The sequence below is a fragment of the Eupeodes corollae genome, chromosome 1 (assembly GCF_945859685.1).
Source record: "Eupeodes corollae chromosome 1, idEupCoro1.1, whole genome shotgun sequence".
Classification (NCBI taxonomy): Eukaryota; Metazoa; Arthropoda; class Insecta; order Diptera; family Syrphidae; genus Eupeodes; species Eupeodes corollae.
In genome coordinates this window covers 15,693,792-15,720,574 of record NC_079147.1, presented here as the reverse complement: position 1 = coordinate 15,720,574, position 26,783 = coordinate 15,693,792, and the positions used below count along the sequence as shown (strand labels likewise).

Below are 26,783 nucleotides of genomic sequence, written 5' to 3'. Positions count from 1 at the left end.
TATATTATAGTTTTGAAAAGATATTTGATATTTGATATTTTACAAGCTTTTATAAATTTTTTTTTAAGGTTTTTATTTTTTGTAAGAAAACTGTCAATTCGATTTTTCTCAACATCTTTCAGAATGCTTGAAGCAATATTTCTTATAAGATAAAATAAGTTTGAAGTCTAACTTTCAAGTTTTTGAAAAGATATTTGAATCCATATTCAATTTTTACCAACTTTTGTTAATTTTTATTCGGTTTTTAATTTTTTATAAGAAAATTGTCAATTCGATTTTGTTCAAAATTTTACTGAATGTTGACAACAATATTTTTTGAAAGATAAAAGTAAATCAAAGCCAATATCGCAAAGTTTTGAAAAGATATTTGAGTCAGAAATCAATTTTTACCAACTTTTATTAATTTTTTCTTAGGTTTTTATTTTTTGTAAAAAAACTGTCAATTCGATTTTTCTCAAAATTTTACTGAATGTTGAAAACAATATTTCTAATAAGATAAAATAAGCTTGAAGCCTAAATTTCAAGTTTTTGAAAAGATATTTGAATCCATATTCAATTTTTACCAACTTTTGTTAATTTTTGTTCAGTTTTTAATTTTTTATAAAAAAACTGTCAATTCGATTTTTCTCAAAATTTTACTGAATGTTGAAAACAATATTTCTTATAAGATAAAATAAGCTTGAAGCCTAAATTTTAAGGTTTTGAAAAGATATTTGAATCGATATTTAATTTTTACGAACTTTGAGTAATGTTTTTTTTAGATTTTTATTTTTTATAAAAAAAACTGTCAATTCGATTTTTCTCAAAATTTTATCAGATTTCAAAAACATTATTCTCCGTTGCTCAAAATTGTTTTGGAGATGAAATCATATGTTAGTCGTTAAATTTAGGAGGTGACAAAATTTTTTTTTCAGTTTTTTTTATATAGAAAAAAAACCGTTAGATAGATTTTTTTCAAAAAATATACTTCTTTGAGATCACGTTACAGTTTATTATATAAAATTTAATTCAAGTCTCTGGCGTTTTTGGTTCGTAAGATATTTTGGGTTAACCAAAATTTTCACCTTTTTTTTAAACTGCTATGGTAAAAAAACCACCCACGCAATTTTCTTGAGAGCCCTTTCTGCATCTTTCTGCCTTATTATCTGTATAACAAAATTTATTTGAAATCAATATCTCTTCTGGTTCTTGAGCTATGGACGACGAAAAAAACGTCGCGAACGTACGGACGTACGGACGTACGAACGTACGTACACACGCACGCACAGACATCTTTCTAAAAATCTTTTATTTCGACTCTAGGGACCTTGAAACGTCGAGAAATGTCAAAATTTTCAATTTGACAAATCGGACCCATTACAATAACTTCCTATGGGAAGTTAATTATAAACATGGTATAAATATTGTATTCTTACGTTAGTTGTCCATCTTTACTTTTAATTACACTAATTTATGTTCCATTAAGAGCCTTGCGTGGCAGAAACGTCTGAATTTTTTCACACAACAAGCTACTGGAATAATCAGGCGATTTGTATAAAGCAATTCAATAAAGTTTGTCAATATTCTGAATTAAGCCACTTTAACCTAACCTAACCTGTACCAATAACTTGTTCAATTTTATTAATTTAAAAAGAGGCTGGGATGCGACCCACACTGATAACTTCCCATCCCGTTTGTCGATTTGTCTTGCTTAAAAGTTTGTCTATATGTACTCGTATCAATTTTTACCAAATTTGCGTACTATTTTTTGTAGATTTTATTTTTTATGAAAAAACGGACTGTTGGATTTTTATATAAAAATTACTGAATATCGAAAACAATATTTTCTGTGAAATAAAATAAGTTTCAAGCCAATATTTTTGAAAAGCTATTTGAGTCGAAAGTAAATTTTTACGAAGTTTTAGTATTGTTTTTTTTTAGAGTTTTATTTTTTGTAAAAAAACTGTCAATTCGATTTTTAAAAAATTTACCAAATGTTGAAAACAATATTTCTTATGAGATAAAATTACTTTGAAGCCAATATTTAAAATTTTTGAAAAGATATTTGAGTCGAAAATCAATTTTTACCAACTTTTATAAATTTTTTTTTAGGTTTTTATTTTTTGTAAAAAAACTGTCAATTCGATTTTTTTCAAACTTTAACTGAATGTTGACAACAAGATTTTTTGAAAGATAAAAGTAAATTAAAGCCAATATCTCAAAGTTTTGAAAAGATATTCGAGCCGAAAATCAATTTTTACCAACTTTTATAAATTTTTTTTTAGGTTTTTATTTTTTTGTAAAAAAACTGTCAATTCGATTTTTTTCAAACTTTAGTATGTTGACAACAAGATTTTTTGAAAGATAAAAGTAAACTAAAGCCAATATCTCAAAGTTTTAAAAAGATATTCGAGTCGAAAATTAATTTTTACCAACTTTTATAAATTTTTTTTTAGGTTTTTATTTTTTTTGTAAAAAAACTGTCCATTCGATTTTTCTCAACATTTTTCAAAATGTTGAAAACAATATTTCTTATAAGATAAAATAAGTTTGAAGCCTAAATTTCAAGTTTTTGAAAAGATATTTGAATCGATATTCAATTTTTACGAACTTTGAGTAATGTTTATTTTAGATTTTTATTTTTTATACAAAAAAATGTCAATTAGATTTTTCTCAAAATTTTATCAGATGTCAAAAACATTATTCTTCGTTGCACAAAATTGTTTTAGAGATGAAATCATATTTCAGTCGTAAAATTTTGGAGGTGACAAATTTTTTTTTTTCAGTTTTATTGATTTAAAAAAAAAACGTTATATTGATTTTTTTCAAAAAATATACCTGTTTGGTATCACGTTACAATATATTATATAAAATTTAATTAAAGTCTCTAGCATTTTTGGTTCGTAAGATATTTAGGGTTAACCAAAATTTTCACCTTTTTTTCAAACTGCTATGGTTAAAAAACCACCCAAGCAATTTTCTTGAGAGCCCTTTCTGCATCTTTCTGCCTTGTTATATGTATAACAAAATTTATTTGAAGTCGATATCTCTTCTGGTTCTTGAGCTATGGACGACGAAAAAAACGTCGCGAACGTACGGACGTACGGACGTACGGACGTACAAACGTACGGACGTACAAACGTACGGACGTACGGACGTACGGACGTACAAACGTACAAACGTACGTACACACGCACGCACAGACATCTTTCTATAAATCTTTTATTTCGAATCTAGGGAGCTTGAAACGTCGAGAAATGTCAAAATTTTCAATTTGACAAATCGGACCCATTACAATAACTTCCTAAAAGAAGCTGTGATGCTGAAAACTTCCCATCCCGTCTGTCGATTTATCTTGCTGAAAATTTTAACAAAGTGTTAATAACAAAATTGATTGAAATAAATAATTTGAAGTCAATGTTTTTCTGTGTTCTCCCAAAACATCGAAAACCATTTTTTACCAATTTTTTGTAATTTTATAAGTTTTCTCGTTTTCTTAAAAAAGTTGTCAGTTGAATTTTTCTTAAAAATTAACTTAAAAATTACCAACAATATTTTACATATGATAGAATAGTTTGATTTTAAAGTATTATTTCAAAGTATTATTTTTGATAAGGAGATTTTTAGTCGAAAGCCAATTTTTAGCAATTTTAGTAGCATTTCTTGAAAGTTTTTATTTCTCAAATACGGATTAGATTTTTCGAAGAACAATATTTTAGGTAAACAACAAAATTTAGCACAGAATGAAATCATTTTGAAGACAACACCTTCAATAATTCATGCGACATCAAGAATCAAGTATCAGTTTTTACCAATTTTGCGTACTATTTTTAATATGAACAAATTTTTAATTAAACAATTTTTAATAGATATAAGGTGATAATAGTTTGAAGTCAATATCTTTATTAACTTCCCATAGGAAGTTATTGTAATGGGGCCGATTTGTCAAATTGAAAATGTTGACATTTCTCGACGTTTCAAGGTCCTAGAGTCGAAATAAAAGATTTTTAGAACGTTTTCTGTGCGTGCGTGTGTACGTACGTTCGAACGTCTGTACGTTCGCTACGTTTTTTTCGTTGTCCATAGCTCAAGAACCAGAAGAGATATCGACTTTAAATACATTTTTTTATACAGATATAAAGGCAAAAAGATGCAGAAAGGGCTCTCAAGAAAATTGAGTGGGTTGGGTGGTTTTTTTACCATAGCAATTTGAAAAAAGGAGAACATTTTGGTTAACCCTAAATATCTTACGAACCAAAAACGCTAGAGACTTGAATTAAATTTTATATAATATATAAAAACGTGATATCAAAGAAGTATATTTTTTTGAAAAAAAAAATCCATTGAACGGTTTTTTTTTATAAATCAAAAAACTGAAAAATAAAATTTGTCACCTCCTAAATTTTACGACTAGAATATGATTTTATCTCCAAAACAATTTTATCCAACGAAGAGTAATGTTTTTGACATCTGATAAAATTTTGAGAAAAATCGAATTGACAGTTTTTTTCATAAAAATAAAAATATAAAAAAAAAACATTGCTCAAAGTTGGTACAAATTGAATATTGATTCAAATATCTTTTCAAAAACTTGGAATTTAGCTTCAAATTTATTTTATGTTATAAGAAATATTGTTTTCAACATTCTGAAAAATGTTGAGAAAAATCGAATTTACAGTTTTTTTTACAAAAAATAAAAATTAACAAAAATTAACAAAAGTTGGTAAAACATGATTTTCTACTCGAATATCTTTTCAAAAATTAAAAATATTGGCTTCAAACTTATTTTATTTCACAGAAAATATTGTTTTCGATATTCAGTAATTTTTATATAAAAATCCAACAGTCCTTTTTTTCGTAAAAAAATAAAATCTACAAAAAATAGTACCCAATTAATTTGTAAGTGTGTCTATTTAATGAGATTGTACCGTCATGTAGAGCAATTAATAAACTCTTTCTTCACAAAACCGTTTGTTTATTTTATATCGAAATAAAAACAACAAATGCTGTACATGTGTATCTTTGAATAAATATCCGATTACCAAAATAAAACGTTCAGATTGTTTAAAGACTTTGGTTTAGATCTTCATAACCTACAAATAAGTCAGAGTTAGCACGTATTATTTTTTAATCAAGTTTTTGCAATATAAAACATATTTTATAAGAATTTAAATAAAATTCAATTGAAAATGTTGTTATTAACTTCCCATAGGAAGTTATTGTAATGGGTCCGATTTGTCAAATTGAAAATTTTGACATTTCTCGACGTTTCAAGGTCCCTAGAGTCGAAATAAAAGATTTTTAGAAAGATGTCTGTGCGTGCGTGTGTACGTACGTTTGTACGTCCGTACGTCCGTACGTCCGTACGTCCGTACGTCCGTACGTCCGTACGTCCGTACGTCCGTACGTTCGCGACGTTTTTTTCGTGGTCCATAGCTCAAGAACCAGAAGAGATATTGACTTCAAATAAATTTTGTTATACAGATAATAAGGCAGAAAGATGCAGAAAGGGCTCTCAAGAAAATTGCGTGGGTGGTTTTTTTACTATAGCAGTTTAAAAAAAAGGTGAAAATTTTGGTTAACCCTAAATATCTTACGAACCAAAAACGCTAGAGACTTGAATTAAATTTTATATAATAGATTGTAACGTGATACCAAACAGGTATATTTTTTGAAAAAAATCAATATAACGGTTTTTTTTTAAATCAATAAAACTGAAAAAAAAAATTTGTCACCTCCAAAATTTTACGACTGAAATATGATTTTATCTCTAAAACAATTTTGTGCAACGAAAAAAAATGTTTTTGACATCTGATAAAATTTTGAGAAAAATCTAATTGACAGTTTTTTTTATAAAAAATAAAAATCTAAAAAAAAAACATTACTCGAAGTTCGTAAAAATTGAATATCGATTCAAATATCTTTTCAAAAACTTGAAATTAAGGCTTCAATTTTATTTTATCTTATAAGAAATATTGTTTTCAACATTCTGAAAAATTTTGAGAAAAATCGAATTGACAGTTTTTTTTACAAAAAATAAAAACCTAAAAAAAAAATTTATAAAAGTTGGTAAAAATTGATTTTCGACTCGAATATCTTTTCAAGACTTTGAGATATTGGCTTTAATTTACTTTTATCTTTTGAAACATCTTGTTGTCAACATTCCGTTAAAGTTTTAAAAAAATCGTTTTGACAGTTTTTGTACAAAAAATTAAAAACCGAAAAAAAAATTAACAAAAGTTCGTAAAAAATGATTATCGACTCAAATATCTTTTAAAAACTTTGAGATAATAGGTTCTAACTAATTTTTTCTTATAAGAAATATTGTTTTGAACATTAGGACAAATTTTGAGAAAAATCGAATTGACAGTTTTTTTAACAAAAAATAAAAACCTCAAAAAAAATTTATAAAAGTTGGTAAAAATTGATTTTCGACTCAAATATCTTTTCAAAACTTTGAGATATTGGCTTTAATTTACTTTTATCTTTCAAAACATCTTGTTGTCAACATTCAGTTAAAGTTTGAAAAAAATCGAATTGACAGTTTTTGTACAAAAAATTAAAAACCGAAAAAAAAATTAACAAAAGTTCGTAAAAAATGATTTTCGACTCAAATATCTTTTAAAAACTTTGAGATAATAGCTTTTAACTAATTTTTTCTTATAAGAAATATTGTTTTCAACATTAGGACAAATTTTGAGAAAAATCAAATTGACAGTTTTCTTACAAAAAATAAAAACCTAAAAAAAAGTATAAAAGTTGGTAAAAATTGATTTTCGACTCAAATATCTCTTCAAAAATTTTAAATATTGGCTTCAAACTAATTTTATCTTATAAAAAATATTGTTTTCAACGTTTGGTAAAATTTTTAAAAAATTCGAATTGACTGTTTTTTTACAAAAAAATAAAACTCTAAAAAAAAACAATACCTACTAAAACTTGTTAAAAATTTACTTTCGGCTCAAATAGCTTTTCAAAAATTAAAAATATTGGCTTCAAACTTATTTTATTTCAGAGAAAATATTGTTTTCAATATTCAGTAATTTTTATATAAAAATCCAACAGTCCGTTTTTTTCATAAAAAATAAAATCTACAAAAAATAGTGCGCAAATTTGGTAAAAATACATATAGACAAACTTTTAAGCAAAACAAATCGACAGACGGGATGGGAAGTTATCAGTGTGGGTCGCATCCCAGCCTCTTTTTTTATATTGTTTTTGGGATTGTAATATTTATTGCACCCTCTTTGCAATATAAAGCTTCTCCTCCAATTCAAAATATGACACTTATTCATGCTTGGAATAATTTGGAATATGGCTTCGATTGTCCTGAGGATTACGAATACGCTATTCAAAGCAGGTCGTATATTGAAGAAGGATTTAAACGACCTTATGATGTTGATATGGGAATTGATAGTAAGTTCAAATTGTAATACGAAAATATTTGATTCGATTTTGAGACGTATTTCGGAGAAATTGTCTTAAATTTAATGTTAATGTAATTTTAGTAAGAATCAAGTTTTAAAGACTTTATACAAATAATATGATGAATTCTTTTAGGAAATAACAAAGTGGTTATTTTTATCAGCACACCAAGAATTGTAAATGGAATTCCTTACACTCTAGCTAAAGTTTCCAATAAACGGGGCAAATATGGACCACTGTTGTTGCCTTATCCGGACTTTGAAGCCCATTCGGAACGTGATAACCGAGATTGCAATAGGATTATATCAGTTTTTCGTGTGTTTGTAAGTTAATCTTCAAATAAAATCAAAATTTTTTGTTCTTGATATTCTTTCTAAATCATAGGTTGATCCTTGTAATCGTTTGTGGGCAATTGACACGGGGCGTAACTTCTCTGCTATGCCATCACAAGTTTGTCCTCCTAAAATAGTAGTTATTGATCTAAAGACCGATACAATTATTTTCAAATATACCATACCTAAGAACCAATATACCAACCAAACGGTTCACAATGGAATTATTGTGAATATTTATGATCCTCCACCAAAAGGACGATGCGAACAGGGAAAAGTTTATATAACCGATGCTCGAGGATTTTCATTCTTGGTCTTTGATGTGAAACTTCGACAATCTTGGGTGATTTTCAATGACCTATTCAAACCGGATCCTGCTTATTTGAATACGACAATCAATGGGGAAACTTTTACCTTCCCAGATGGACTATACACAAGTACCCCGGATTTGAGTAAGTCATAACTACGTCTAGGGGTTTCAGGATTGATAAGTTGTTTATTTTGTTTTGCATCCTTTAAGAGAGGGGTCTAATATATCTTCATTCTCATGCATCGAGGAGTGAATTAGCAGCAAAGCTCAAAGACGTCAATAATCGGGAAATGTGGAAAAATAGTCCTTCTGGTTATCAGGATGCTTTCAAAGTAATTGGTACCCGCCGCACACAATGTCCAGTACAAGCTTTGGATTTCTGTGGAAATAATCTCTATTTCTCTCAATATGATCCAGTTTCAATACAATCCTGGAATCCCGATAAAAGCTATGAACCGGCAAATTTTAAAATCCTCGTCGTGAACAATCAAACGCTGCCATTTGTAGCTGGTATGAAAGTTGTATATGGTAGAGATGGCAAGGAGTATCTTTTGGTTATGTCTAATAATTTACAGGTTTGCGAATTTGTTTTTATTTTATTAAATATTAATTTTGTTGGTTTATTTTTAACAGAAATTGAATACCGGTTCGATTAGATTGGATGAAATTAATTTTAGATGTTTGGTTTGCCTAACAAGTACCTTACAATCTGGTATAGGACCATGTGGCAACCTTTGAGTATAATTTTTGTTGATTTATATTTTATTTTGAATGCAGTAAAATTATCTTCGTGGTAATTAACAACAATTGCAGTTTTTATTTTAAATCTTATGGTTTTTGTAGTGGAAACATTATTATTTTAATGTAAAAAACAATAGGTTATAATAACTTCATTGAATTTAAATTCATTTCTTCACTGAGTTCTTATATTTGAAAACACCAATTTAGCTTTCCGTTTGAGAAAGAACTTCAATTATCTTGGCCCTTAAATTGAAGGATTTAAGTCTCCTTTTAAGACATACATTTTAAACTCTGCAAAGATGAAATAGAAAATATATGTAAATAGGGATTTTTGATTTATGTGGACAAATTATATTAGTTTAAAATAGAATCCACATTTCACCGGTATTGACGAACCCACGGTAATTCCATCTGGTGATTCGTTTTAAATCATGGGTGCTTTTGACAGCTTCTTCCCACTTGAAATTTTTTGCATAATTTTACATTTTTTTTAACAAGTCAACGTTTTGGCAAATATTAGCTGTTAAAGAATCATGTTAACTGATTTTTTTTACTAAAATTGAAGACCTGGATTTGGACGACCATACCCTAAGTAGAATCCAGTTTTTGAGCACCAAATATCAAAATAGTATTATCAGTTGGCGATGCCATTGCCTTGATGCCTTGGAGCTGTTATTTGAACAGCGAATAAAAACAATTTTGTAACTGTCACAGCAATTAAATTATACTTCCATATAGGAAGTAATTGTAATGGGTCCGATTTGTCGAATTGAACATTTAACATTTATCGACTTTTGAAGGTCCCTAGAGCCTAAATAAAAGATTTTTTTTTTAATTCATTTTTATTCATTATTTCTTAAAACTATCTTAAAGCTAGACAAAAATTTATAAAACTGCCATAGTTATCCATAACTTACAATCAACTTACTGGTCCCATACTATAAAACTTTATACTAATGCCTTTTGGCGCTAAGATCTATTTTACTTCAATTAAATTTTATTTATTTTTGTATTTATTAAAAAATTTGAAAAAAACTAATATTAATATCCTTTTTTATTTTTACTTAAAAAGTACTTAAAATTAAGTACTTAAATAAAACTTAAAACTAACTTAATCTACCTATTCTACCTTTAAACTTCTTAAAACTAGAACAACCACAGCAGCAAATCTAACTCTCTAATATTTTTTATTTTTCATATTTTGTTGTCCCTTTTTTCTTATTCTATGTTTTTTTTTTTAATCTAATTTTTAATTTTGTTTGTATATTTTTTTTAGTGCCATCATTCCTATTTTTCTTAAAACTAAACCCTAAAACTATACAAAAAAAAGTATTTAAGCAGGCCAAGGCTTAAAACCCTTGACTGCCCACTTTTAAGTGCCGATTGAAGCCACCAAAACTGGTTCTCCTGCCTAACTCTATAAGTTCGGTCCCGTTCGGACACAGCCCTACTGAACGGAAGAAGCTCTGCTCCACCTTGTGCCATGACGTCCCGATTGTACATGAGTCGCCTATCCACGGGTCGTCGTCTGACGTGGTAGATTTGCGGAACTGCCAATCTATCCTGCATCTATCTAAGAAAAGGAATGCTTCTGGTGGAATGAAGCCGCTCAAGCGTGAACTCTCAAAGTACTCGTCGTTCGAATAGAACACCCCGAACATTAAATTGTTGGTCGAAGATATAGCTCTTGCAATGTGACCTCGAACGAGTTTTATCACGAAATTGTCAATTCTGTTGATTCGAGCCCCGTTGTATAGGACCTCGTTGGAAAAGTAATGCACATAAGAAGATTCGGCTGTTCGATATAAGCCGGTACAGCGTCGTAAACACTGCCGCTCAAACACCCGAAACTTCTCCATCTGGGAAGGGGCAACGTTGAACCACACAGGACAACCATAAACGATCATCGGCCCTATGAGGGCCATGTAGCATATTACCTTCACTCTGGAGTTAAACCGACTGCTAAAACACAGCCGTTTCGTCACAGCGAAGTCTGTCGAAATATAAATACTGGTCTAACCAGATACCGAGGTACTTCATAACACTTTTGCTCGCTAATGGCTGACCGTAATGATCAACGATGACCATCTTGCGCCAATTTTTTCACGTATCCCTCGTGGCCCTAGCCAACGGAGTCCGGAACAGAATTGTCTCTGACTTCTGGACATTTATTTTCAGTTTCCAGTCGTCGCAATATCGCTGAATCTTGTCGAAATCACGCTGCAAGAGAATTTTAATAACCTCAAACTTTAGGGCCGTGCTCTACGCAATTAGATCTTCGGCGTACGCAATTGCCTTTGTAAGACTACCTATCAGATCGCTGGTGTAAATGCTGAAGAGAATCGGCGAATTCACCGCTCCCTGTTGAAGACCATTTTTAATTGAGAATGTTGTGGTAGAAGTTACATTGCCACTTTTGACAACAAACTTTCTACCGTAAAGCATATCATAAATTATATACAACAATGGCTTGCTTATGCCAAGCCTGCTCAGTTTAAGGTAAACACCCTCTAACCATACGGTGTCAAAGGCCTTTTCCAAATCAACCAGAGCAGCACTGTGCATTATTGTTTTGATTTATTCCATTGGATATCAGAAACGAATTAAGACGCAGCATGAATTGTGTCATGACCCGCCTTGAACCCGAACTGTTTATCCGGAATTATTTTGTTGTCCGCAGCCCACTTGATGATCTTTTCGAAAACTTTGGTGATACTCGGTAGAAGACTTATCCACCGAAGATTTGACGGGTCGGAGTTGTCCTTTCCCTTTTTCGGGATATACCATCGGCACCTGCTGACTGTTTTTAACTTCCCATAGGAAGTTATTGTAGTGGGTCCGATTTGTCAAATTGAAAATTTTGACATTTCTCGACGTTTCAAGGTCCCTAGAGTCGAAATAAAAGATTTTTAGAAAGATGTCTGTGCGTGCGTGTGTACGTACGTTCGTACGTCCGTACGTCCGTACGTCCGTACGTTCGCGACGTTTTTTTCGTCGTCCATAGCTTAAGAACCAGAAGAGGTATCGATTTCAAATAAATTGTGTTATACAGATAATAAGGCAGAAAGATGCAGAAAGGGCTCTCAAGACAATTGCGTGGGTGGTTTTTTTGCCATAGCAGTTTGAAAAAAAGGTGAAAATTTTGGTTAACCCTAAATATCTTACGAATCAAAAACGCTAGAGACTTGAATTAAATTTTATATAATATATTGTAACGTGATACCAAACAAGTATATTTTTTGAAAAAAATCAATATAACGGTTTTTTTTATAAATCAATAAAACTGAAAAAAAAATTGTCACCTCCAAAATTTTACGACTGAAATATGATTTCATCTCCAAAACAATTTTGTGCAACGAATAATAATGTTTTTGATATCTGATAAAATTTTGAGAAAAATCTAATTGACAGTTTTTTTATAAAAAATAAAAATCTAAAAAAAAACATTACTCAAAGTTGGTAAAAATTGAATATCGATTCAAATATCTTTTCAAAAACTTGAAATTTAGGCTTCAAACTTATTTTATCTTATAAGAAATATTGTTTTCAACATTTTGAAGAATGTTGAGAAAAATCGAATTGACAGTTTTTTTACAAAAAATAAAAACCTAAAAAAAAATTTATAAAAGTTGGTAAAAATTGATTTTCGACTCAAATATCTTTTCAAAACTTTGAGATATTGGCTTTGATTTACTTTAATCTTTCAAAAAATATTGTTGTCAACATTCAGTTAAAGTTTGAAAAAAATCGAATTCACAGTTTTTTTACAAAAAAATAAAAACCTACAAAAAATATTTAAAAGTTGGTAAAAATTGATTTTCGACTCAAATATCTTTTCAAAACTTTGAGATAATAGCTTCTAATTAAATTTTGCTTATAAGAAATATTGTTTTCAACATTAGGACAAATTTTAAGAAATATCGAATTTACAGTTTTTTTACAAAAAATAAAAACATAAAAAAAAAAGTATAAAAGTTGGTAAAAATTTATTTTCGACTCAAATATTTTTCTAAAAATTGTAGATATTGGCTTTTAACAACTTTTATCTTTCAACAAATATTGTTGTCAACATTCAATAAAATTTTGAAAAAAATGGAATTACAGTTTTTGTGCAAAAAATTAAAAACCTAAAAAAAATTTACCAAAAGTTGGTGAAAATTGATTTTTGACTCAAATATCTTTTCAAAAATTTGAAATATTTTCTTCAAACTAATTTTATCTTATAAGAAATATTGTTTTCAATATTCGATAAAATTTTGAAAAAAATCAAATTGACAGTTTTTTTTTCAAAAAATAAAACTCTAAAAAAAAACAATACTAAAACTTCGTAAAAATTTACTTTCGACTCAAATAGCTTTTCAAAACTTAAAAATATTGGCTTGAAACTTATTTTATTTCACAAGAAATATTGTTTTCGATATTCAGTGAGTTGAATAAGAATCCAACAATCCGTTTTTTCATTAAAAAAAAATCTACAAAAAATAGTACGCAAATTTGATAAAAATTGGTACGAGTACATATAGACAAACTTTGAAGCAAGACAAATCGACAGACGGGATGGGAAGTTATCAGTGTATGTCGCATCCCAGCCTCTTTTTTTTTATTAAATTGAGGATGTGCTAAAGCTCAACCTACGTCACTAACAAGGGATTTTCTTTCGTTTGCTCGGCGATTATGGCATTTGTCAAGGAATCATCATCGAACCGCATAAAACCGCGGTTCTCAGATCGCCATTGTGTCATATCATTTCGAAGGTAAAAGTGATTAAGTAGGGCTCTGTTTCTTAGGGTTTCAGTACTTGTTAATTGATAACCTGTAGTTCAGATTGACATTTTTTATTGACGACTCCAGTGTCCTAACCTCCAAGTCGTGTGATTCTGTAATTCGTCTGTACAAGTTTTTGAGTCTTGTCAGTAAGCCACTCTTGTGCTTACGTAGTGCGTCAATAGTCACGTTTCTATAAGCGTCCATTTAGTTCCGTTCTTTGTACTTGGGTATTGTCCGTTCCATCGTTCGTTCTATTGTTTCATGTTGTAAATGTTGGTCAATTTCTGTATTTGTCAGGTTTCTGTTGTTTGGTATTGCCATGTCACTCGAACGGAGTTTTCTCTCTAAGGCGTTGGTGAATTGAGACCAACGCATCTTACTGTTGTTTTCGTCATCTATATCTCAAGAACCAGTAAAAATAAAGACTTCAATTAAATTTTGATATGCAATAATGGAAAAAATAACAGAAACAGACTTTGCCATCATTCTTTTTTACACATGAAAAGATATTTCCTAAGTGTTAAAAAATAAATATAATCTTATATATAAAATTCTCCTGACACAGTGTTAGTTTCCATACTCCTCCGAAACGGTTTAACCAATTTCAATGAAATTTTGCACATACATTTGGTAGGTCTTATAATAGGTTTTTAACTATTTTGTATATTACTAAGTGCTATTGTTTAATAAATATTGTTAATTTAATAACTTTAACACTTTCGATAACTTACAAGTGATAATTGATCAGTTATACTTTGTAGGAGCTGTAATTGTTAATTATTTATTTTTGTCTTATTGATAATTTCATATGTAATTTTATGTAGTTCCACATTAACTCAATTAATATTACCTCTAAAATACCTAACACGTGTCGCAAGCTCTCGTTAACAACGGTTTTTGTATTAAACGTACTATATTTCATTTATTTCATTATATTTCATTTATTTACTAATTTCTTTACTTAATTTCTTTAGTTAATAATAATTATTAAATATACTGCTTCTAATTAATTGAATTTAAGACATAATGCTCGCACAGATCCATATTCTAATCTGTTCCTAAAGTCAATTCGAACATTTAATTCTTGTTTCCAAATTACATCCTTCGGAGCAACAGAAATAGTAAAGAATGATTCTATCAACAATGGTCTACAAGTCAATTCAATTTCAAATCAAAGCCCAAATTTATCACAAAATAGGTTCATTGCTGCCAATGCCGAACAAAACATCAACATTTTTACAATTTTACATCGTAGAAGAAATCCCGATAATGGCAGCCAATCATTTGTTAAAAATATTAACAGCGTAGACATTCACATTGATAACCGTTTGGGTGGTTCCATATTCGCTTCTGCTGAGTAAAACGGGAACTTGTGTTAGGCATTCCGTAACATTGCTTTTGTATTCTTGCAAGTATTTTTAAGCCAGTTTAGTGGAATGCCGTGGGTCATTATCCTGCACCAACTCATATTTAATTAACACCTCCTCTTCAATTAACGGTAGCATGACTGAATTTAATATCTGGACATAATTCACGGTGTAAATCTTATCTTTTATTCTAAATATTGGACCTACACGAGACGCTGAAAAGCATCCCCAAACCATTATATTCTACAATAGTGTTTCACAGTCTTCTTGGTGTTTTTTAGGTTAAATTCCTTGTTCTTTAGCCTTCTAACTTCCATCGGAGCCAAACAAATTGATATTCGTTTCATCCGACCACTAAACGTTATTGTTTGTAAAGTAAGCCATTGTATAATGTTGTTTTTGTTCAAAAAGGGCTTTTATTGTGGACTTCTAAAAGGAAGACTTGCTTCTACTAGTAGGTTTTTTTATTGTGCTAGCCGCTATCACTGATCCGTTTAATTAATTTTTGCGTTCTCTTAAGGAATAAAATTATTTTTTTTTCTAACATATTCTTACCAATAGTATCAAAATGCAAAGAAGTTTATCTTTTTCTTCATATTGTTTCTCCTTTTGGGCTTGAATGTAGAGCTTTAAATATTGTGTTGGGAATAGTTTAAGGTTTTCGCGGTTTCAATCGTCGTTTGTTCAGATTATCTTAGTTTTTACGTCACTTCGCGTTCAAAATTATAATGTAATCAACGACCCATATTATTAAATTTATAGATGAATTTTAAAAATGTTGTTAAGTACAGAACACAGAAAATATCCGACAAATTAATAAACAAACTCAAAACGCCTATTTGCATACAAAAACTCTTGCGTTAGAATAACAGTTAAAGTATCTTATTTCTATAATTTTTTTTCAGGCAAAATCATCATTGGCCTCGAACTTTTTACCGTCAAGTGAAATCTAGCAGTTGTTTCAAAAAACAATTTACCATTTGAATGCATTATTTGGTACGATATAAATATAGAAAGGCTAACGACAAAACACTTAATTGCTACAAAATATTGTTTATTGAAAACGATGAAGACACTTGTTTCTATTATTTTTTCCAACACTGTATAAAAATGAAAAGGTAGTTTTTCCATAACAATTAAAAAAATTAAAATTAATATCTCACGAGCAAATAACGCTAGCGACTTGAATTAAATTTTATATTATATATTGTAGCGTGATACCAAACTGGATAAAAAATAACTGTTACATCGAATATTTTACGAACAAAAAATGATTTTGCCTCCAAAACAACTGTAGGCAATAAAGAATAAGAATTGACGGTTTTTTTTTACAAAAAATAAAATCCTAAACAAAAACATTACTAAAATTTGGTTAAAACTGATTTTGACTGAAAGTCATCGTATAGAAAATAAGTTTTTGACATTCAGTCAAATTTGTGTAAGAAGTCTTACAGTAATTTTGTTCATAAAAATTAAAATATACACATAAAAAGTACGCAAAATTAGTAAAAATTGTTGTTCGATTCTCGATATTTCGTGAATAAATGAAGTTATTAACTTCAAAATTATTTCATTCTGTGCTTCATTTTCTTAGAAAAATCTAAACTATATTTAAGTGTATAAGAAATAAAAACTTACAAGAAATGCTACTAAAATTGTTAAAAATTGGGTTTCGACTAAACATCTCGTTAACAAAAATAAATTTTAAAATCAAACTATTTCATCATATGCAAAATATTGTTGTTAATTTGTAGGTTATATTTTAGAAAAATTCAACAAACAGCTTTTAACATATATTGCTTTGAATATTTTATTAAAGTTGAAAGAAAGACAAGATCGTAATTATCAGTGTATTTCACATCCCAGCCTCTTTTTTAATTTTTTTTTAAAAGAGATGAGAATTTTGAGTTAGAACTCGCTACGGGGTACTACAAATATCTCAAAAAAACATGTTAGACGTTAGACCTCAGTATCGTTCAACCGATATCTAACATTCCTAGAACTCTAAAATGGTTTTTAACTACAGACATAATGAGATGTGAAAAAATGCTAGAGTTCTAAATATTTTAAAGATGAAGTTGAAAAGATAAACCGAGAATTACTAGGTTGAGTTTTTATATTTTTTTTTAGAACTTCGCCAAGAAATTTGACGTTAGTTATCTTAATTTTTTTGAGTAACAAACTTACGACCAATATTTTCAGAAAGTTCTAAAATTTGATCTTGATTGAGTTCTAGCTCATTTCTTCATCAAGTTCTAAATGTATAACATAGAACTCTGTTTAAAACCGCAGATTGACTTAGAAGTTCGATAAGATTATAATAGATTTTGGAAAAAGGGACATTTAATGTGCAATGATAATAGAATAATAGGATTGTTATGAAAAAAATACGAATAATTTTGAATGTAGACACATTCAAGTTTATATTGAGATATTTATAAATTGTACAGGATCCTTGTACACCTTTATCTGATCATGTATACCCTAAAGAAAAAAATGCTCGGTTTGGGTATTGTGTCTAATTTGTCAGGCTTATAGATACAAATATAGGAATCTAAAAGAATATTTAAAAACTATTATATTCATTACAATCATTAAATATTGTTTAAATTGTGGCACCTTGACAATAAGCAAGAATTAATTTGCTGAAAACGAAGTGTTATGCAATAAATAAATAATGAACGAAAATAGTAGCAAGTGCACCTAGAAGTAAACTTGTCCCTTGAATCCTATTCTAATATTATAAATGGGGAATTCAGTTTAAACCATATTACAAAACCATATTAAATATTAAGTTTAATATGTAAATCGTTTATCATTTATCAATTTAACAATAGACATCTTTCTTTTGGTTCCTCTTTGTTTCTTTTGATTGTGAAAGCTTACAAACTCAAGTTACTGATGTATACTTGAACCTTAAAGAAGGCTGAGATGCGACCCACACTGATAACTTCCCATCCCGTCTGTCGATTTATCTTGCTTAAAAGGTTGTTTGTAGATTTTCCAACATTCCCAACAACATTTTGCATGTGATGAAATAGGTTGATGTCAAAATCTATTTAGTTAACGAGATTATTAATCGAAAATCTTTTTTTAACAATTTTAGTAGCATTTATTAAAAGTTTTTATTTTGTATGTAAGCAAATACAAAACGGCCGAATTACAAAAAGCTTCTGATATAATTGCACCAATCCTTGAGACAATTTTTACCAGCTGTCTTTACCTGGTCCATGTTCCCTCGGCATGGAGAGAAGTTAAAGTTGTTTTTATACCTAAAGCAGGTAAATGCTCCCAAGTCAATCCTAAAGATTTACGACCTATAAGTCTATCATCATTCCTTCTTAAGACCCTGGAAAGATTGATTGATATCCATTTAAGGGCAAGTATCGATACAAGACTTCTGTCTTCGTCTCAACATGCCTACTGTAAGGGTAAATCGGTGGAAACAGCGTTACACACTTTAGTACGCACCATCGAATAATTCCTCCATCATAAAGAGTTCACTATGGTTGCTTTCCTTGACATCGAAGGTGCCTTTAACAACGTGGACACATCTGCAATCACTTCGGCACTGACATCTCTAAATGTAGAGAGTTCGCTTCGGGAGTTAATTCATTTAATGCTTACTAGCAGAATAATTAACTCAAAACTGGGCAACTCTTCAAGCGGACGATTCGTTAGTAGAGGGACACCGCAAGGTGGTGTTCTATCCCCTCTCCTCTGGAACCTAGTGGTGAATGAAATCCTAACTAGTCTGGATGCGGAGGGTTTCAGAGTGATAGCCTATGCGGACGAACGTTGCTATAGCAGTTTCAGGAAAGCATCTTAATATCCTAAAATAACTCTTACAAAATGCCTTGGACAGACTAATACTTTGGGCTGATCGGTGTGGACTGGGTGTTAACCCACACAAAACCGATCTGGTCTTATTTTCGAGGAGATACAAAATTCCATTTTTCAACCCTCCTTACATTAAAGGAATCCAATTAAAATTCTCAGACGAGGCTAAATACCTAGGTCTTGTCTTAGACAAAAAACTAAATTGGAAACGCAACGTACAGGAAAGAGTCAAAAAAGCTACTGTAGCTCTCTTTTCTTGCAAAAAAGCTATTGGTAATAAATGGGGTTTATAACCCAGAACCACGCATTGGCTATACACATCGGTAATCAGACCGATTTTAACGACCCCGTCTGCGGCACTGGACGGACACCTTGCTCTACCTTACACCTCTTGACATATTTAGTAAACAAATAGCTGCAAGCTCTGCTATTCGCCTCAATGCTTCGTCGCAGTGGACTAACAACAACATTGGCCACTCCGTAATTCTAAGGTACTTAGAATCAATTCCAAAGCACACAGACTACACCATCCCCCAACTACAATTCGACATAAATTTCCAGATTTCTATACCTACCAGATCTTTTTGGGAGGATAGGAAATTCTTGGAGGATGAGTCAATCCACTTTTACACAGATGGCTCAAAAACCAAAGAAGGGGTTGGTGGTGGTGTGTACTCTGAACGACTGAAATTAAGTCTCTCATTCCGCCTTCCCAATCATTGTAGCGTGTTCCTGGCGGAACTTTTGGCGATTAAGGAAGTCTTGTCTTGGCTCAAAGAAAACGTGATATCAACATCTGATATCCGTATTTTCTCCGACAGCCAGGCCGCTACCAAATCTCTGGACTCTGTCTCTACAAACTCTATAACAGTCCATAACTGCCGAGCTAATGGAGATGGCGCAACAGTTTAATATTCACCTTTGCTGGGTGCCGGGCCATAGAGACATTCCAGGTAACTGTGAGGCAGATGAACTCGCCAGGAACGGTACAGTACAGCCCATGCTACCACGTTTGGCAAGTACTGGCATACCAATCGCTACTTGTAAACTGCTACTAATGCAAGACGCTGCGAGGAGGGCAGGCACCAGGTGGACCAACATCACCACGTGTCAAGCCACAAAAAACATCTGGCCAACACTGGATTTAAAACGTTCAAGGTGCTTGCTCTCTCTAAGCAGATCGCATATAAGCTCGATAATAGGTGTCATAACCGGACACTGTCTAATAGGAAAACACGCCACGAGACTAGGCGTATTCTCAAATGACTTTTGCAGAAGCTGTATGGACGAGAAATAGGAAGAAACGGTTCTTCATCTTCTCTGCACATGCCCTGCTCTAGCTCGAAAACGCAAGAATTACCTAGGAGAATTCTTCTTTAACAATCTAAATCATATCGGTATAATCAGCCTCTCACGTTTCGTAGGGGACTCAAGCTGGTTCCATTGAGCTTAGGAGGAAGCCTCAAGATTCATGTGGTATCACAATGGGCCATTAAACTGGCCTAAGTGTGTCCGTTTCCATCTTGGACAGCCACTATAACCTAACCTAAATACAAATCAGATGAATGAAATTCATAGTCAATATATTCTATTGTTCACGAGATATCGAAAATCGAACATGAATTTTTATAAATTTTGCGTTACGAGAACAATGAGGCGGATGTATGGGATGGCGAGTTTGTTTCCGAGGAGTTCAGAACAACAAATGGGAGTAAAACAAGCAGTTGAAGCGTGTCTACACGTAAATTACAACCAACTTGTAAACGCGTTACATAACTACCGACCATTCCAAACACAGATTCACTTCGAACTGTTTCATTTTGATCTGTACTAAAAAGATGTTAATGCGAACTGTTTTTTTTTTTTTTTTTTTCAAATTCATTTTTATTTATTCAATCTTAAACCTATCTTAAAGCTAGACAAAAATTCATAAAACTAGCCTAATTATCCATAAATTACAACTAACTTAATGGTCCCATACGGACACTCTAAGCTAAACTATAACACTAATGACTAATGCCTTTCGGCCTTAAGATCTATTTTACTTCAATTTAAATTTTATTTGTTTTGTTTTTATTAGAAAATTTTGAAAAAACTAATATCAATAACCTTTTTTATTTATTTTTGCTTACAAACTACTTAAAATAAGGTCCTTAAATAAAACTTAAAAACTAACTTAAACTACCTGTTCTACCTATAAACTACTTAAAACTAGAACAACCACAGCAGCAAATCTAACTATCAAACATTTTTTTTTCATATTTTGTTGTCTTTTTTTATTTTTTTTTTTTTTTTTTATTCCATGTTTTCTTTTTTTTATTTTAATGTTTTTTTTTGTTTTTTATTTTTTGTATTTTTTTTTTTTTTTTATTGTTTTTTTTTTTTTTTTTTTTCTATTTCTTTTTGTGCCACCATGCCTATTCTACTTAAAACTAAGCCCTAAAACTATAAAACAAGTATGTAAGCCGGCCAAGGCTTAAAACCCCATCCCGACTACCCAATATAAAGTGCCGATTGAAGCCACCAAAACTGGTTCTCCTGCTTCACCCAGTCCAACACACTAACCATCAAGCCACGGGTACATACGCATACCTGCTTTAATGTTTGCTGATGACATAGTTTTTTTGTCTGAATCTATCGAGGGAATACAGGGAACGATGAATCGTCTTGAAAGCTACTGTAAACTTTGGAATCTGTCCGTCAATCTGGAGAAATCTAAAATGATGAGCTTCGGGGAAGAAGATGGTAGGCATGCAAACAACGAAAAATGGAGATATCAAGGAGAAATGGTTACAATGGTGCGGGAGTATAAATACTTAGGGGTGCAGATAGTCACTACAAACCTCAGCATGGAAAAACGTTTTGAAAATCAGTTTGGAACCGATGCATTGATAATAAATACATTGATTATAGTTAGAAATTTAAAATTGTTCGTGCGACTGCTACCTCCATGGTGCACAACGTGATATTTGTAGGTGGCAACACTATTTTTAAAGATATGGGCAAATCAGTTGGTATCACCGGAATAAGCGGAACATGTGCGAGCTGACCGGCAGCGGGAACTGTAATGATAGTTGCTACAATCACATTTTTTCTTAATTCTTTGATCAAGTCTTGTACCATTTTTCATATTGGTAGGACTTAAATATCTTAAAAGCAGTGGCAAGCCAGCAGGATTGAGGGAATTTAAAAATTCCTGTGGGTAGTGCACCGTATCTTCGATGTTGCACACGGGTGTAAACATATTTGTAATATTTAAAATCACCTTTTACTTTTTCAATAATAATTTTGTTTATTAACTTTCCATAGGAAGTTATTGTAATGGGTCCGATTTGTCAAATTTTTCAAATTGTCAACGAAGAATAATGTTTTTGCCATCTGATAAAATTTTGAGAAAAATCTAATTGACAGTTTTTTTACAATAAATAAAAACCTAAAAAAATGTATAAAAGTTAGTAAAAATTGATTTTCGGCTCAAATATCTTTTAAAAACTTTGAGATAATAGGTTCTAACAATTTTTTTCTTATAAGAAATATTGTTTTCAACATTAGGACAAATTTTGAGAAAAATCGAATTGACAGTTTTCTTACAAAAATAAAAACCTAAAAAAAAAATGTATAAAAGTTGGTAAAATTGATTTTCGACTCAAATATCTCTTCAAAAATTTAAAATCAAAATCAAATGGGGTGGCGCAACAGTCCGTTGTGAACCAGGGCCTAGTGACTTACAACTCTCAACCATTCCTGTGTGCGAGTACTGTTGTCAGGAATGGAAGGGACCTACAATTTAAGGCCGAATCCGAACGGCTAGTTTGAGAAAGCACTTTTTCATGACAAGAATTACTCTTGAAGGATTTGTCAATTCCTCGCAAGAGGCAGTACCCGCGAAATTTTTTTTTTTTTTTTTTTTTTTTTAAATTATGGTGGCACAGGCAGGGATTGAACCCAAGACCTCTTGCATGACAGTCCAACGCACTAACCATCATGCTACGGGTACTGTAAAATATTGGCTTCAAACTAATTTTTTCTTATAAGAAATATTTTTTTCAACATTTGGTAAATTTTGAAAAAAAATCGAATTGACAGTTTTTTTTACAAAAAATAAAACTCTAAAAAAAATAATACTAAAACTTGGTAAAAATTTACTTTCGGCTCAAATAGCTTTTCAAAAATAAAAAATATTGGCTTCAAACTTATTTTATTTCAGAGAAAATATTGTTTTCAATATTCAGTAATTTTTATATAAAAATCCAACAGTCCGTTTTTTCATAAAAAATAAAATCTACAAAAAATAGTGCTCAAATTTGGTAAAAATACATATAGACAAACTTTTAAGCAAGACAAATCGACAGACGGGATGGGAAGTTCAGTGTGGGTCGCATCCCAGCCTCTTTTCTCATTTAATGAGTCGTTACTGAGTGACAATATCGCTCTCTAACAGAGCCAATGGAAATTTCTTACTGTAAGATTGTTGATGTCTGGATAGATTGTGTCTATAAGAATTTCTTGACTGTGAACACCTTCGGTTGGTTTTTATAGGAATTTCTAAAGATTTATGGTAATCTAGTACTAAATATAGCCTATGTTATCACTGAGTATAATGTAGCTTTCTAATGAAAAAGAATTATTAAAATCGTTCCGTTATTTTTTGTGTTTATTCGTTACATACAAAAATACAAATCTTTCCTCTTTATAATATTAGTGTAGAAGTGTAGATTATCAAATAACAGATGAGGGAGAAATAACTATTTCTTCTACGTATCTAAACTATAAGTTTGAATAATTTTAACGCGTTGTATAGTTGCTAAACGATTCATTGTCATAAATTGCAACCATTTACCAAAAAGGACTTAAACAACTGTCAAATGTTATTCATTTTTTTTTAAATTGATGCACCTCTAACTTCAAATCAGTTCGGTTCAAAAATATTTAAGTCAGAACTACTTATTCCAAAAGTTAGATTATGGGGCAACCGAAAGTAAAAAAAATATTTTTAAAAAGCTTTACTTTTTTTTCTGAGTGTATACTAATCAATCAACCTTTTACGTATGTATATAAAATAATAAATCTTTTTAAGGTTCAGTTTCGAAGTGTGATAAATAACACACTTACTGAGTCAATGAAACCTGACAATTGTTTCTTGTTTTTTAAAACTTTTTATTTATTGATTTGTGATGTTATTTTTCTTCCGATTCTTGTTTTTTTGTTTTATCCTGAATAAAGTCAAAGATAAAGATTTAAATAAAATAAACTGAACATCTGGTTTATTCAAACTAATTTTCTTACCGTGGTGAGATGATATCCAGAGACATTGACAACATCCAAAAACATTAGTTTTAGTCAAAGTCTACAAGCTTGGATTTCTGAACTCAATTACTGTAGCTGAAAAAAAGATAAGGTAAGTCTTAATACGCTTTATATGATGCAGTTTTATTGGATCTCTAATTTAAACAACTTCAAATCTGGTAGTAATTTATCGTTTATCGATACAATATTTTTAAGAAACAAGTTTAAATATAATTATACAAACATTTACTCAATCTCATCTTCACTGCAGTGAAATATGCTTTTAAAATAAAATTAGACAATTATTAAGCTCCGATGAATCCAAAACAATTCTGCAGTAACAGTCAAATAAAAGCTGAATTCTTGTTAGGACTTCGAATTGTTCCTGAAAATGATCTTAATACTTCTCTTCATCCCGGTGTCACTTATTGGACTTACTTCTTCGAGTTTAGAAACTATTGCCGAATGGAAAATTGTTGATTTCGGTTTTCTTCATTTGGAAGAAATTAACTTGGCTCTTCGAAATGGTCAGCTCGATCATAAAAATGCCAATCTCTTTGATGTTGATGTGGATTATGATGGTAAGTTTGACTATTTTCAAAACGTATTCAAAAAAGTTTTATATAGTTATACATTTTAAGTCAATGGTGAACGTAGAATTTTTGTGACCATTCCTCGTTTGAAGGAGGGAATTCCATACTCCTTAGCTGTTGTTGAACCTAAACAGAGATTCTACAATCAATCTTCTCCATCGGAAAAGATCATTGGGGCGTACCCAAGTTATTCGTGGCATTCAAGCTACGGAAATGATTGCAATGGTATTACTTCTGCTATCCGTGTTGCCGTAAGTTAAGTTTAAAACTTATCAACAACAAAATTGATAAAATCCTCATTTTTAGATTGATCAGTGTCATCGACTCTGGGTCCTGGACACTGGAACTATTGAATCAAGATCTCTTTGTCCACCACAGATATTAGTTTTCGATCTTGCCACCAATACTCTTATTCATCGCCATAGATTACCACTTGTTGTCTACAGAAAAGATGCCTCGAGGTTGGTTAATTTAATTGTGGACATTTCTGATCCAGCACCAAATGGATTATGTTGGAAAGCTCTGGTCTTTATAGCCGACACAGGCTTTCATGGTTTGATAGCCTACGATGTCGCTAGCAATCACACATGGAGAATCGAAAATAAACTTATGTTTCCTGATCCAGATTTCGGAACGTTTTCAATAGCTGGGGAAAAAGTGGACATAATGGATGGCATTGTTGGAATGTCAATTACTCCACGACATTTTAGAGGTAACGCGTCTTGAGATATTCAAACAAAAATAACATTCATTGATGGGAATTAAATTTTTAAGGAGAACGTTTCTTTTACTTTAGCAGTTTGTCAAGTGAAATCGAGAGTGTAGTTCCTCTAAGAATACTTTTAAATCAAACCATATGGAATAAACACATAAAGGTTCCGAGAGAGTTCTTTCCAATCGGCCAAAGAGGAGTTCAGTGCTCGAATCAAGCCATGGATAGCAAGGGGAATATCTATTGTGTAACGATGGATGAAGTGTCTTTAATCAGTTGGAGCATTCGAGATCCTTATGCATATCATTATTTTAATGTTTTGGCTAATGATGTTGAACAACTACAATTTGCAACTGGAATCAAAGTTGTTCGCAATGCATTCGGCAAGGAAGAATTGTGGATTTTAACTTCAAGATATCAGGTATTTTGAGTAGCTTGTATAGTGCTATAGCATAAGGCAAATTCATGATTTAAATATTTGTTTTTTTTTTCAGAAAGCCTTGACTAGAACTCGAAATTTCAATGAGGTGAATTTTAGAATAATTACTTGCGAAATAGAGCATTTGCAAGATAGGACAAGTATTTGTGGTCTACGAAAAACTACAAGATAATAATGGTTTTTAGAATCTGAATTAAAAAATATAACTTAACTTAATTTAAATAAAATGAAAGTTGTAGTTGGTTTCTATTATTTATGCCCTTTGACCTATAATGTGGTTAAAATTTTTAAGAATAAGGATTTAAAGAAAAAAAGAAGGTCAGGAAATAATATAATCTTCTTTTTTGCTTAATTGACACCGTTAAAAAAAATGATTGTGGGTTACCCTGTTTGAGGTTTTCATCTAACTTGTTGTTACAAAACTTAAAGTTTCAGCTAGTCAAATCGTTAATTACTCCGTATTTCACTTACAATTCGTCTGTTTATCCATCTTAGGACTACGTTTGTTGGATGAAACTTAATATTGCCTAAAATGAGTGCTTTCGTTTTATTAAACAAAATACTAGTGTTTCACATTTGGATATATGATGTTTCTTAAACTCCAAAGTATCATCCATGATACAAATCAAGTGTACATCACAAAAAATTGGAGCTTTGACTAAACTTAAAAAAATGTAGTATATTTTTAGACTCAAATCAATGTTTCTATGTGATTAATCGTTACGTGTATCACATATCACTTTTAATGCTATATAAATAATTTAAAACTATTTAAATTACTCTTTTCCTTCTACAGCTTCGTTTTTATAACAGATTTACTTAAAGTTCTTAATTGACAATAAAAACCATTGAGATTTTACAAAGTCAATAGCCCAACATTTTAAATAAAATTTTATATAAATCATCTATGGCCTTGTGCCTAAAGTAAGCTTTTCTTAATACTAATTAAACAAGTCTTACCTAGAAAGATAATTTTGCCTTTATTTAAAATT

The 26,783-nt window shown here is 30.7% G+C and overlaps 1 protein-coding gene across 1 annotated transcript; it reads left to right on the top strand.

The window, feature by feature from the left end:
- Positions 1–7,163: 7,163 nt before the first annotated feature.
- LOC129945820 (uncharacterized) lies at positions 7,164–25,963 on the top strand. Its single transcript, XM_056055785.1, has 12 exons — positions 7,164–7,395; positions 7,540–7,727; positions 7,789–8,188; positions 8,257–8,621; positions 8,680–8,773; positions 8,824–8,839; positions 15,224–15,296; positions 24,418–24,628; positions 24,689–24,891; positions 24,947–25,352; positions 25,415–25,773; positions 25,847–25,963. The coding sequence occupies exons 1-12, from the start codon at positions 7,260–7,262 to the stop codon at positions 25,961–25,963; spliced, it is 2,568 nt and encodes an 855-aa protein (XP_055911760.1). The 5' UTR covers positions 7,164–7,259.
- Positions 25,964–26,783: the final 820 nt, after the last annotated feature.